The sequence below is a fragment of the Gymnodraco acuticeps genome, unplaced genomic scaffold (genome assembly GCF_902827175.1).
Source record: "Gymnodraco acuticeps unplaced genomic scaffold, fGymAcu1.1, whole genome shotgun sequence".
Classification (NCBI taxonomy): domain Eukaryota; kingdom Metazoa; phylum Chordata; class Actinopteri; order Perciformes; family Bathydraconidae; genus Gymnodraco; species Gymnodraco acuticeps.
This window is the reverse complement of record NW_022991621.1, coordinates 166,437-179,932: the sequence shown is the minus strand read 5'-3', so window position 1 is coordinate 179,932 and position 13,496 is coordinate 166,437. Positions and strand designations below refer to the sequence as shown.

The window sequence follows — 13,496 nt, the reverse complement described above, 5'->3', positions numbered from 1 at the left end:
TCGGGTGTTTCGTTTGATTTTAAACAAAGTCTTGGCTTTCAGAATATGAAACTTTTATTTCCAAACTCACGATAAACACATTCTTTAAGCTTCTAAAGGGAAGATGGCGCAGCGCCGCCCCCCCTCCCTCCGGCTGACATTATGAATGTAAGAGTATAGTAATCATAGATAACACGGCAGGGTCCGTGACAGTTTGTTTTCATCTGGTTTCAAATAAACAAAGTCTTGGCTTTCAGAATATTAAACTTGTTTCGGCAAATTCAGAAGATAAATACAACTTTGAAGCTTCGGCATAATTACAGGCAGAGAACGGAGTAACTTGACGTCACAGCAGGCATAACAACAGCCGGAGTGTTTTCCCCGGGAAACAAACGCAATACACACACACACACACACACACACACACACACACACACACACACACACACACACACACACACACACACACACACACACACACTCATGAGCTTCCCCCAGACCAGTAATCCAAACGAAAATATCTTCCTTCCGTAGTATTTTGATCATTTGCTAACAACCAATCAGATCGATGGATTCCAGAGAGAGGAAACTTTGAAGGCCTTTTTCTCAAAGTGACGACTCGTGACAGTCGTTATATAATGTGACATATTTCGCTTAATATTTGGAGAACAACAACAATCCTGATATCATTAGAAAGCTAGGACTCTCCTCTTTCCATACAACTCACAATGTGTCTTCGGGTCAATGCGACTGATTTGATAGAGCAGGTCACATGTTGTATTTGTTGTCTTCATGACTGAGAAGCATACCTTTTTATTTATGTATACTTCGACAGCTTGTGCATTTGTTGATAAAGCACTTCAGCTGACAATGGAGACAGAAAGCATTGTCTCTTTACATGAAACACATAGTATTGCAAATATTTAATGGCAGTATTACGGTGGCGGAAAGTACATTTACTCACATACTTGTACATAGCTTGAGTATTTCTATACTTCTACTCCAATACATTTTGGAGGCAAATGCAGTAGTATCTCTCCACTACACTCATATAAACACAGAAGATGCAGATCTACCAACACACCCAGTATTTTACAAAAACAACAGCATAAGCATAGCTTTTTTTATAGTTGTTTTGCCTCCATCATCCACATCCTAATATGTCTCTTTCTGCGTCATGTCTGGAGCAGCATCGACACACCGGGGGTGATAAACCGAGTGTCGCAGCTCTTCCACGGACACCCGGACCTCGTGCTGGGCTTCAACGCCTTCCTGCCCCCGGGGTATCGGATAGAAGTCCCCAAGAATGGAGTGGCTTTCCTCCAGTCGCCCTTCTCTGCACAGGTGAGGCACTACATCCTCTTCTCCATGTCTCTTCTACATCAACATGTGTCCCCTCTTCTTCATGTCTCTTCTACATCAACATGTGTCCCCTCTTCTCCATGTCTCTGCTACATCAACATGTGTCCCCTCTTCTCCATGTCTCTTCTACATCAACATGTGTCCCCTCTTCTTCATGTCTCTTCTACATCAACATGTGTCCCCTCTTCTTCATGTCTCTTCTACATCAACATGTGTCCCCTCTTCTTCATGTCTCTGCTACATCAACATGTGTCCCCTCTTCTTCATGTCTCTCTACATCAACATGTGTCCCCTCTCTTCATGTCTCTTCTACATCAACATGTGTCCCCTCTTCTTCATGTCTCTTCTACATCAACATGTGTCCCCTCTTCTTCATGTCTCTTCTACATCAACATGTGTCCCCTCTTCTTCATGTCTCTTCTACATCAACATGTGTCCCCTCTTCTTCATGTCTCTTCTACATCAACATGTGTCCCCTCTTCTTCATGTCTCTTCTACATCAACATGTGTCCCCTCTGTCTTCATGTCTCTTCTACATCACACATGTGTCCCCTCTTCTTCATGTCTCTTCTACATCAACATGTGTCCCCTCTTCTTCATGTCTCTTCTACATCAACATGTGTCCCCTCTTCTTCATGTCTCTTCTACATCAACATGTGTCCCCTCTTCTCATGTCCTTCTACTGTGTCCCCTCTTCTCAATGTCTCTTCTACACATGTGTCCCTCTTCTTCATGTCTCTTCTATACCAACATGTGTCCCCCTCTCTTCATGTCTCTTCTACATCAACATGTGTCCCCTCTTCTTCATGTCTCTTCTACATAAACATGTGTCCCCTCTGTGGAAAGAGACTCTGAAAGTTTCAGGAACAAAGATTTTCTCTCTTTTTGATCCATTTCTATAAAAACCTGTCTGAAAATGAGCTGATCAGATTTTGGCCACTTCATGATGTCATAACGATGTTTTGTCTTGTGTAACCATTAGCCAATCACCAACCAAGGTAACCCCCCCCCCCCCCCCTTATCACCTGAATCTCCTCCTAGAGCACCATTGAGTGCTTTGTAACCAAATGTCTCTCAGAGGGGCGTGGGGAGGGGCTCCTTATTTTCATCTAAAGTAACAGACAGAGAATCAGCACTTTGGAAACAGGGCTGAAACAGAGGGGATTATGGGTAATGCTGCAATGATCTGTTTGGTGTTTCAGCCAATCAGAGACAGGTTCTGGATATATCTGAGACCTGTGATGTATTGATGAGAAACAGTATAACAGGGGACCTTTAAATATTTGTATTGAAGTTTGGTACATTGATAGGAACCACAGTTACAAATGTCCAACAGTTCAAAGCTACTAGTGTCCAGCTTAGTCTCTACTATTGTACATCAATTGACAAGTCGTACATAGTTGATCTTCACTTGAAGGCATACAATATTTAAACCACATTTATAACCAAAACAGACCATGTAGCCAAAATGTAAGAGAGTGTTGTACAGACTAACGAGACAACACAAGGTGAGACACTTGAATTGATGAACTCTCAACACTACTGCTGTATTTATCTTGAAGCTGTGAAACCTTCAGCTGGAGCATTATTCTTATTAACTCATGGTGTGTAGAAAGGTACATTCTTAAGGTGCAGCTGCTACTTCTTCTGCTTTGGATTTCTATGGCAAGCTCTGTTTTTAAATTGATAACATGGTTTTAAAAGAATAGATTAGAACTGGAGGGATGAACCCCTCTAATGGTCTCACATGCAGAGCACACAGTGACATGCGTCCTCTGCTTTTAACCCATCCTAGCACCAGGAGTCTAGTTCTAGGAGCAGTGGGCAGCTATTGTACAGCGCCCGGGGAGCAATGGGAGTGAGGGGGGAAGGGGGGTGTCCGGTGCCTTGCTCAAGGGCACCACGGCAGGGCAGGAGGTGAACTGGGACCTCTCCAAGTAGCAGTCCACACTCCATATTTAGGTCTGGTCGGGGACTTGAACCGGCGACCCTACGGCTCACAGTCCAAGCCCCTACTGACTGAGCGACTGCTAAATTACACACGAATACGCTCAGGTTGAAACAACACCTATTCAGAAACGGTTTCAACATACAATTATAACTCCACAAAGCAAGGATCGTCTGAAGATTGGGACCTCGTTATTTGTAGTGGGGTATGCCAAATAAACTGTAAAGTTGACAAAAACAAAATCATGACAAATGCAGGATCACCTCACCTCCTCTAGGGGGGGCCGGGGGCATGCTCCCATGTGAAACAGAACTGTAACAGGCTGTGGCTCAGTGGATAGTGTGCTGGACTTCGAATCAGAGGGTAGCAAGTTCGAGTCCCACTGCAGTCAGCATGTCGTTGTGTCCCTGAGACACTTCACCCCAAATTGCTCCTGTGGGGATTGTCCACGCTTTGTTAGTCGCTTTGGATAAAAGCGTCTAATAAATGTGATGTACACAGATTTACTTTTTCTTTATGCATATTTTACAAATCACTCCCCTTTTAAACTGTATTCTTGTGTTACTGTCCTATAGTATGAGTTGGAATTATTTCATACCTGTTTTTCTCTTATTTTTTATAACTATAATGATCATATAAAAGTGTGGCTTGGAAATACTTATTTACATAAATGATTCGCAAACCGTTTAAGACCCACTACTTAGACTAAAGTGAACTATCTAAACCCTCAGAGAGTCCTTCACCTCACTGAGCTGTAGTTATCAGCCTCTCAGTCTGACAGGAGAGAGCTCTCCCTCCACCTCTTTAATAACAGCGCCTTATATCCGGGTGCTAATGGAGCACGCTGTGTACTGTTAGCGCTGGGGCCTCGCAGCGGGGGCGCATAATTTTACAACTAAAGACACAGCTACACAAAAGACGCAGCATGTGTACGGCTCTGAGAATCTGCCTCGGTACAAAGTAGCAGTGAAAACATGGGACGGAGTTTCATTGATTTGGGCATTCTCTCAATAAGCAAGTGGAATGGATTTGATAATGAAGCACTGACACAGCGCTCTACAGAGAGAGGCGAGTGGATGGATCGATTCACGGACTTTCCGCATGATAAAAGTGGGGGGGGTCTAAACTAATCATTTTAAAAGGCGGGGGGGACTTGTCCCACCCTCATATGGCTGCGATGCCCATGGGTTGATCACATTTGTAATAAACAAAATCCAACACACAATAACTTAGAAGGAACAAAGCGGTCAACAGAAAAAAATTCCTGACAAGCTCACCCTCTGTCACCCGCCCCCCGACAGGTAACAGGTGAACTAAAGTGACACTATTACTGGACATAAAATACACTGTATTCACACACACGCAAATAATATGTACACATGACCAAATATGTATATATGTTCATTTTAATTCATTTAATCATTTTTGATTTTTATCCTTAATTGTATTAATCTTGCTGTTTAAATTCCCGAATTTCCCCACGGCGATTAATAAAAGGTCCATCTTATCTTATCTTATCTTAAATACACAAACCATGACCATGTGACGATTGCCGGAAGTGCTCAACAAATACAAATAAAAGTGATGTAAACAAATAATAATAATACAAATAATAAACTCAGGCTAAGTAGCATTTTGGCTCCGACACTCACTTCTTAACGTCCTTCTTCTCGCTCTTTCCGTGCAGGTGTCCCCCGGCCATCAGGGGAAGAGCGCCCCCCTTTTTTCCGTGGCGGCCCCCTCAGGTAGTGCCTCTGCCGCCGGCGTTGAATCTGGACCCGCTTTGACCTCTGAAATCAAAGTGACTCCATCAGAGTCCCAGTCCTCCTCCTCCAACACCACCACCACTACCACCGCCACCACCCCCACAGGACCCTCAGACCCCCCCAGCCGGCTCTCCCTCCCCCTCACCAGCAGAGAGAACCAGCCCACCACCTCCTCTCCCCCCGCCTCAGAGACCAGCCCCGTGGAGTTCGACAGTGCCATCAGCTACGTAAACAAGATTAAAAACCGCTTCCTGGATCACCCTGAGATCTACAGAGCCTTCCTGGAGATCCTTCACACATATCAGGTAACTTGAGATTACACTTTGTGATTTAAGGTGCTGGAGTGGTGCAGGAATGAGTCATAAAACCTGGAAATTACTAAGTGTTTTACCACTTTTTACCGGTTTCCTTATCTCAAAGTCAATAGTTTTTCGAACGCGTTTATAGTTAGATGTCTGAAGCTTTTATGTGCCTTTTTTAAAAATGGCGGTTGCTTAAAAGTCTAAACGTCATCATTCCCAACATTAGCCTCCTTTAGCTTAGCGGTGGTGACGTGAAGTCATGTGACCGTGCTGTAGTTCCTTTATAGCTCAACATTAGCCTCCTTTAGCTTAGCGGTAGTGACGTGAAGTCATGTGACCGTGCTGTAGTTCCTTTATAGCCCAACATTAGCCGCCTCTAGCTTAGCGGTGGTGACGTTAAGTCATGTGACCGTGCTGTAGTTCCTTTATAGCCCAACATTAGCCGCCTTTAGCTTAGCGGTGGTGACGTGAAGTCATGTGACCGTGCTGTAGTTCCTTTATAGCTCAACATTAGCCTCCTTTAGCTTAGCGGTAGTGACGTGAAGTCATGTGACCGTGCTGTAGTTCCTTTATAGCCCAACATTAGCCTCCTTTAGCTTAGCGGTGGTGACGTGAAGTCATGTGACCGTGCTGTAGTTCCTTTATAGCTCAACATTAGCCTCCTTTAGCTTAGCGGTAGTGACGTGAAGTCATGTGACCGTGCTGTAGTTCCTTTATAGCTCAACATTAGCCTCCTTTAGCTTAGCGGTGGTGACGTGAAGTCATGTGACCGTGCTGTAGTTCCTTTATAGCTCAACATTAGCCGCCTCTAGCTTAGCGGTGGTGACGTGAAGTCATGTGACCGTGCTGTAGTTCCTTTATAGCTCAACATTAGCCTCCTTTAGCTTAGCGGTGGTGACGTGAAGTCATGTGACCGTGCTGTAGTTCCTTTATAGCTCAACATTAGCCTCCTTTAGCTTAGCGGTGGAGACGTGAAGTCATGTGACCGTGCTGTAGTTCCTATTCACCAGTGGGGTATTTACTGCCGTATTTTATGGACTAGATCAAAACGTTAAAATCTCTTCAGCTTGAGTTAACCACAGACCTTATTTCAGACTAACAACCAAAAGCACATTCAGAACACATGAGACAAGGCGACAGGAAGTGATAAAATGTGATCTCATTCCTGCACCATTCTATTATGATGTATAAAAGTTAATGTTGGTATTTTTAGTTATTTATAGTTATTTTGTGTACATTACTCTACCTTATTGATCAGACTGTTCTTAGATGTTATTATCAGTTGTTTCAGCTGTTAAACTAGTGATAACCTTTGCAAACATAAATATCATATTAAGCGTAAAGCATGTGACTTGATGCCATAGTTTTTCAGTTTTCTCTTAGCAGTGTGTTCCCATGAGAACAGTGTATATATCCTCTGTACCCTGTTTGTATTTGACTTTGATTAAGTTTGATCCCTCACCTCTCATCAGCATTTTTTTACCTGCACCACCCCCCAGAAGGAGCAGCTGGAGGTGAAGGAGAGCCGGGGCAGCCGGGGCAGCAGCGGCATGACAGAAGATGAAGTTTTTTCTAAAGTTGCCAGTCTTTTCAAAGGGCAAGAAGACCTGCTGGCTGAGTTTGGCCAATTCTTACCTGACGCCAAAAGATCATTGGTGAGTGGAGCAGCAGCTGATGTGCAATGTACAAATACAAATAAAGGTTGTTGCACAATCAGGCTCAGAAAACCATTTTAATAACTTCTGCTTAGCTGTGTTTTGCATCAAGTGCTAATTACATTTTTTATTTTCTCGCAACTGCTTAGAAATGCTATTATGTTATATATATTGAAGTGTGTTAAGTAGGAGTGTAAAACTGTAAGTACTTAGTGCAGGGGTCTCAAACTCAAGGCCCGGGGGCCAAATCCGGCCCGCGACTTCATTTCATGCGGCCCCATAAGAGCTTGCAAAGAATATAATATGTTTATTATATGGGTACATGCCGCTTTACAGAAGCACGTTGCCCATAAACTACATGTCCCACAATGCATCTCAAATATGACTTTTTTTCTTCAAAATATTCCTTTTTCTCAGAATCTGACTTTTCCTTCAAAATGTCACTTTTTTTCTCAAAATGTCACTTTTTGTTTTGATTTTGACTTTTTTCCCAGAATTTGGGTTTTCTTTTTAAATCATTTTGTGACATTCTCACTGAAGAGACTTGTGAAGTTACCCTATCCGATAATAATCCAATGCAGAGGCAATAATGTCATATAATACATTATTTTATATATATTAAATATTTATATATGTATTTTTATATAGTCTTGTATATAAAACTGGCCCTTGAGTGCAACCATGATGCTGATGTGGCCCGAGAGGAAATTGAGTTTGACCCCCTTGAGTTAGTGGGTCAACAGAATACAAATTGTAGTATTTTGATGATTTATTTCAGTATTTTAACACAAAAACGGATTGAATTCTTGCTCCATGAATGCTAATATTTGCTGTTTTAGATTGGTTGTTAGTTAACGACATGCTCTTTTTTAATTGGTCTTTTAATCTTTATTGTTATACCTATTTCTTTTGTATTGTTGAATGAAGTTTTTAACATTAGACTGTATCTATTAATTTAGTCTTATGCCTGTCTTACTTTTACTGACTTACTCTTACTTTTGGATTCTTATAACCAGTATTTTTTTATTCTCCTGCCTGTTTTACCTCCTTATATTCTTTAACATCTGTTATTACGTGGCTTAGTTGAATACTCGATTCTGATTGGTCAATTCAGAACACGTGACACGTTGTTAATCCAGAACAGACAGACCGCTGTCAGGGATTTATTGACCGTTGTTAAGGACGCTCACATCTGCAGAAAGAAGTCCGTTCGATTGAACTGTTTACAGTTTGGCTTTCGAACTGACAAGACAAGAGCGACAAGAAAACAGTGGAGAAGTAACGGGGCAGAAACCCTCCTTTTTACGCAGCTGTCCAGACATAGACATCAAACGGCGACACATATTCAGTGTGCAGTTCCTTTGGCATTAGGGCAGGGATATCTAGATACTTTCCAAGGTTTGACTTCATGAATTGTGCTACTTTTAAAGCAAGCAGCGATGTTTTCAAATCTGTAATCAAAAAGCTCCTCAAAAACACTATGGAAGCCGTTCCTGCCGTTGCTACGTTGTTCAAACGGTAACAACGGACTATTTTTCTTAGCGGATGCATGTCAATTTAAATCAATACAACTATTTTTTAAATCAATAAAATCATTTTCTAAATCCACAAAAGCATTTTAATTAATATTGGGAGTCATGTCGTTACTTTGTTGAGAATGTGGCCGTGTGATAAGCGGGATAAGAACACCTTCATGCCGATCTCTCCGCTTCACGTCGGGCTCCTGATCGGCCCGTCGGTGTTCTTTTCCCCATAATGACCGCGTCGCTGCACATTAGCCCTTACATCAGGGCTATTCAATTGGCGGCCCGCGGGACAAATCCGGCCCCGGGGTGATATTGACTGGCCCTTTGAGTATAATGTTAAAAGTCTACTTTTGTGCCTTTATTCCAGAGAGGGTGTTACATTGAGAGACAGAGGGGAAGACATTGCCTGAAAACTTCTGCGGGCTCGGGTTTCGAACCCACCTACTAGCTACTGTAGTGACAAACTGTCCTTTATTGCATCTCTGCGTGAACGGTTAGATCATTTCACCTAAATGATATGATGTTGATGGTTAAATCAGCTTCACATGTCGGCATACTGAGTTCTGAGCCATTTAGATCTATAAAGGCCTTGGGGCTATGTTGTTTGATTGCATTAAACACAATATATGCACTCCACTATGCTGTTGTAGTATTTACTGTATCTGAAGCTCTTAATATGATTGCTCATATTTCAAGCCATCTTTTTCCTGGCCCCTTGCTTTGGATCATTTTCATCAACCGGCCCCATTCCAAACTAATTGAATAGCCCTGCCTTACATATATCAAGTACAAATGCTGCATGTGTGTTAAAGTGGTTTTAACATTTGACTTGATCTTGTTTTTCCTGAGTTGTGTGCCATTTCGTTTAAGCACTTTCAGCTGTATGAAATGTGCAACTTTATTATCATAAATATTATATATCTGTATCAAAAATCCCTAGAATTCATTGAGTTTTCTCCCTAAATGCTAATATTTACTGCATTATTTTAACAGTGTATAAGAGTTGTGGTTGCACAAAACAAGCTACGCTAACATGTCAACTTGCACTCTGATAATAGCTGAATGTGCATCTTTCACTGACACTGTTCCCGTTTGCTTCATCTCCGTCAGTTCACAGGAAGCTCACTGACGGGAGGCAAAGAGCAGCTAAAAAGGCCGGAGGACGATGATTTGATATCCAAGCAGAATAAAAAGAGACCCAGGCCGATCCTTCTGCAGCACATGTCCCCCCTGCTCAAGGTAAACTCCATTTAGAATAAACGCCTCGGGGAGAGCAGCGATGTGTGTATGCACGTCCTTGAAAACACTCGTATACACCTTATGCTTCGCCTGCTCTACGGTGCTCTCACATTGCCTCATTATTTGTTATTGCTATTATTGCATAGCGTTCCAGCTTTATCAACCAAATAAACAGCTCTTGAGCTTCTAAACGAACTGTAAAAACACTTTTAAAGCGAGAAACTAAACATTTAGCTCATCATATGCGATTAGTTTATCCAGATAATGCTTATTTGGGAATTTACGGGGGTGATGTGAAGAGCTTCTGACTGTGAGAGCAGCTCAAATGAGCCCAATATGTCAACAACGTTTTCATAACTGCTCTCACTGCCCAACAGGTAGACACATGTCCGCACTGTAGGTCTAACTTTAGGGCATACGTAGCTATAACTAGTTGGATAGATGGCAGATGTGAGAAGAGCTCATAGCTAGTGTCATAGATAGCCATTGTTTGCCAGCCAGCTTGTTAAAACACTTTTAAAGCGAGAGACTAAACATTTAGCTCATCACATGTGATTAGTTTATCCAGATAATGCATATTTGGGAATTTACGGGGGTGATGTGAGGAGCTTCTGACTGTATGAGAGCAGCAAGGCGGCTCAAAAAACAACACGTCAACGTTTTTATAATAACTCTCTCTGCCAAACGTGTAGACACATGTCCGCACTGTAGGTCTAACTTTAGGGCATACGTAGCTATAACTAGTTGGATCAGGGATGGGTAAATGATGGCCCGGGGGCTACTATACGCTTTTCATTCATAATTTCAGCGGGAGGGAGGGGGAGCGGCGCTGAGGAACAGCAGAGTGCGGGTTGGCAGGTGTCTGTGTTGATATTCCCCTTATAAGTGTCTTAGGTTCAAGACAACTAATGTCTGGGTTAGTGTTCATGACTTCATGTTTATGTCATCTTAATGGTTAATCTTAATGCACTCACATTTTCCGTGGTTTCCAATAGTTTAAAATAGTTTTATTCCACTGTTAAATAACATGACATGTCACTTGTTAGACGCTTTTATCCAAAGCGACTAACATACTCAATACTGTGGGCAATCCCCACAGGAGCACTTTGGGGTGAAGAGTCTCAGGGACACAACGACATGATGACTGCAGTGGGGTTTGAACCTGTTTGAACACCAACACACAACCCACTGCGCCACACGCCTCCCAATAACCTGTTCAACACAAACATGCCACTTGTTTAGTGAGCTTATTAGAGGATGTTCCCTGAAAGATTGTAACATGTCAATGAAGGTGTCAGACTTAATTTGTTAATAATTACATTGTGTGTGTGTGTGTGTGTGTGTGTGTGTGTGTGTGTGTGTGTGTGTGTGTGTGTGTGTGTGTGTGTGTGTGTGTGTGTGTGTGTTGTGTGTGTGTGTGTGTGTGTGTGTGTGTGTGTGTGTGTGTGTGTGTGTGTGTGTGTGTGTGTGTGTGTGGTGTGTGTGTGTGTGTGTGTGTGTGTGTGTGTGTGTGTGTGTGTGTGTGTTGTGTGTGTGTGTGTGTGTGTGTGTGTGTGTGTGTGTGTGTGTGTGTGTGTGTGTGTGTGTGTGTGTGTGTGTGTGTGTGTGTGTGTGTGTGTGTGTGTGTGTGTGTGTGTGTGTGTGTGTGTGTGTGTGTGTGTGTGTGTGTGTGTGTGTGTGTGTGTGTGTGTGTGTGTGTGTGTGTGTGTGTGTGTGTGTGTGTGTGGGGCCCCCCCCACCATCCAAGTTGCCCATCCCTGAGTTGGATAGATGTCAGATGTGAGCTTGTAAAGTAGATAATTAACTAGCTAGCTTGTTGAGAAGAGCTCATAGCTAGTGTCAGAGATAGCCATTGTTTGCCAGCCGGCTTGTTGGCTGGATAGCTAACATCGCTGGGAATGATCCCAAATGAAATTAATTGTTTACAAAACTGTTCGTGCTTAACAGGAAGAACCGAACACATTTTAGTTTGAACCGGAAGTGAGAAAAGGGGCAGGGCTACAGAAGGGGAATAAGCAACAAGACAAAAGCTACTCATACAATGACTTCAATAACTAATGTTCATATAAAGATCTTTAACCACGTGTTCCTTTGTCTTATTTAGAAGAAAATGAAGTATTCCTGTACCAAAGATCAGTCTTTCGCTTCTGTCGGCAAACATGGCGTCTTAAGAGAATTCTCCTTCTTTGATAAGGTGAGACTCCACTTTCTTCTGGTTTGTTGATCCACAGTTTCAGTCTTTTTTTTAAATAACTCTAATCTGACGTTCCTCTCCATCTTCTTATCCTTCAGGTCCGCCGCCTGTTTAAAAGCCAGGAAGTCTATGAGAACTTCCTGCGCTGCATCGCCTTGTTCAACCAGGAAGTAGTTTCGGGAGCGGAGCTGCTGCAGCTGGTCACGCCTTTCCTGGGGTGAGTGCATGGACGGATGATGGAGCTGAATATCAGTGCTCATTTTGGCAGCTATTTTAGATTTAGTCTTTAAACGAAAATGGTTATTAGTTTTAGTCCTTTTTATCCTTCATAGTTTTAGTCGACGACAACTCAAAACGTTTTAGTCCAGTTTTAGTCGAGGACAACTCAAAACGTTTTAGTCTAGTTTTAGTCTAGTTTTAGTCTAGTTTTAGTCGAGGACAAGTCAAAATGTTTTAGTCCAGTTTTAGTCGAGGACAACTCAAAACGTTTTAGTCCAGTTTTAGTCGACGACAACTCAAAACGTTTTAGTCGAGGACAACTCAAAACGTTTTAGTCTAGTTTTAGTCGAGGACAACTCAAAACGTTTTAGTCTGGTTTTAGTCTAGTTTTAGTCGAGGACAAGTCAAAATGTTTTAGTCCAGTTTTAGTCGAGGACAACTCAAAACGTTTTAGTCCAGTTTTAGTCGACGACAACTCAAAAAGTTTTAGTCGAGGACAACTCAAAACGTTTTAGTCTAGTTTTAGTCGAGGACAACTCAAAACGTTTTAGTCTAGTTTTAGTCTAGTTTTAGTCGAGGACAAGTCAAAATGTTTTAGTCCAGTTTTAGTCGAGGACAACTCAAAACGTTTTAGTCCAGTTTTAGTCGACGACAACTCAAAACGTTTTAGTCGAGGACAACTCAAAACGTTTTAGTCGAGGACAACTCAAAACGTTTTAGTCCACTTTTAGTCGAGGAAAAGTCAAAACGTTTTAGTCTAGTTTTAGTCGACGACAACTCAAAACGTTTTAGTCTAGTTTTAGTCCAGTTTTAGTCGACGACAACTCAAAACGTTTTAGTCTAGTTTTAGTCGAGGACAAGTCAAAATGTTTTAGTCCAGTTTTAGTCGAGGACAACTCAAAACGTTTTAGTCTAGTTTTAGTCGAGGACAACTCAAAACGTTTTAGTCTAGTTTTAGTCGACGACAACTCAAAACGTTTTAGTCTAGTTTTAGTCGAGGACAACTCAAAACGTTTTAGTCCAGTTTTAGTCGACGACAACTCAAAACGTTTTAGTCCAGTTTTAGTCGAGGACAAGTCAAAATGTTTTAGTCCAGTTTTAGTCGAGGACAACTCAAAACGTTTTAGTCCAGTTTTAGTCGACGACAACTCAAACGTTTAGTCTAGTTTTAGTCCAGTTTTAGTCGAGGACAAGTCAAAACGTTTTAGTCTAGTTTTAGTCGACGACAACTGAAAACGTTTTAGTCCAGTTTTAGTCGAGGACAACTCAAAACGTTTTAGTCTAGTTTTAGTCCAGTTTTAGTCGA

The 13,496-nt window shown here is 42.1% G+C and overlaps 1 protein-coding gene across 1 annotated transcript in view; it reads left to right on the top strand.

Annotated features, from left to right (window-relative positions):
• Nucleotides 1–13,496, top strand: part of sin3b (SIN3 transcription regulator family member B) — a gene marked incomplete at its 3' end in the record, with an annotated part of 52,955 nt that overhangs the window by 5,027 nt on the left and 34,432 nt on the right. Inside the window, exons 3-8 of the mRNA XM_034198074.1 lie at nt 1,170–1,323; nt 4,977–5,360; nt 6,830–7,012; nt 9,649–9,777; nt 11,882–11,971; nt 12,070–12,188. Of these exons, the coding sequence (XP_034053965.1) occupies nt 1,170–1,323; nt 4,977–5,360; nt 6,830–7,012; nt 9,649–9,777; nt 11,882–11,971; nt 12,070–12,188 (1,059 nt within the window). The remainder of the gene's footprint in view (nt 1–1,169; nt 1,324–4,976; nt 5,361–6,829; nt 7,013–9,648; nt 9,778–11,881; nt 11,972–12,069; nt 12,189–13,496) is intronic.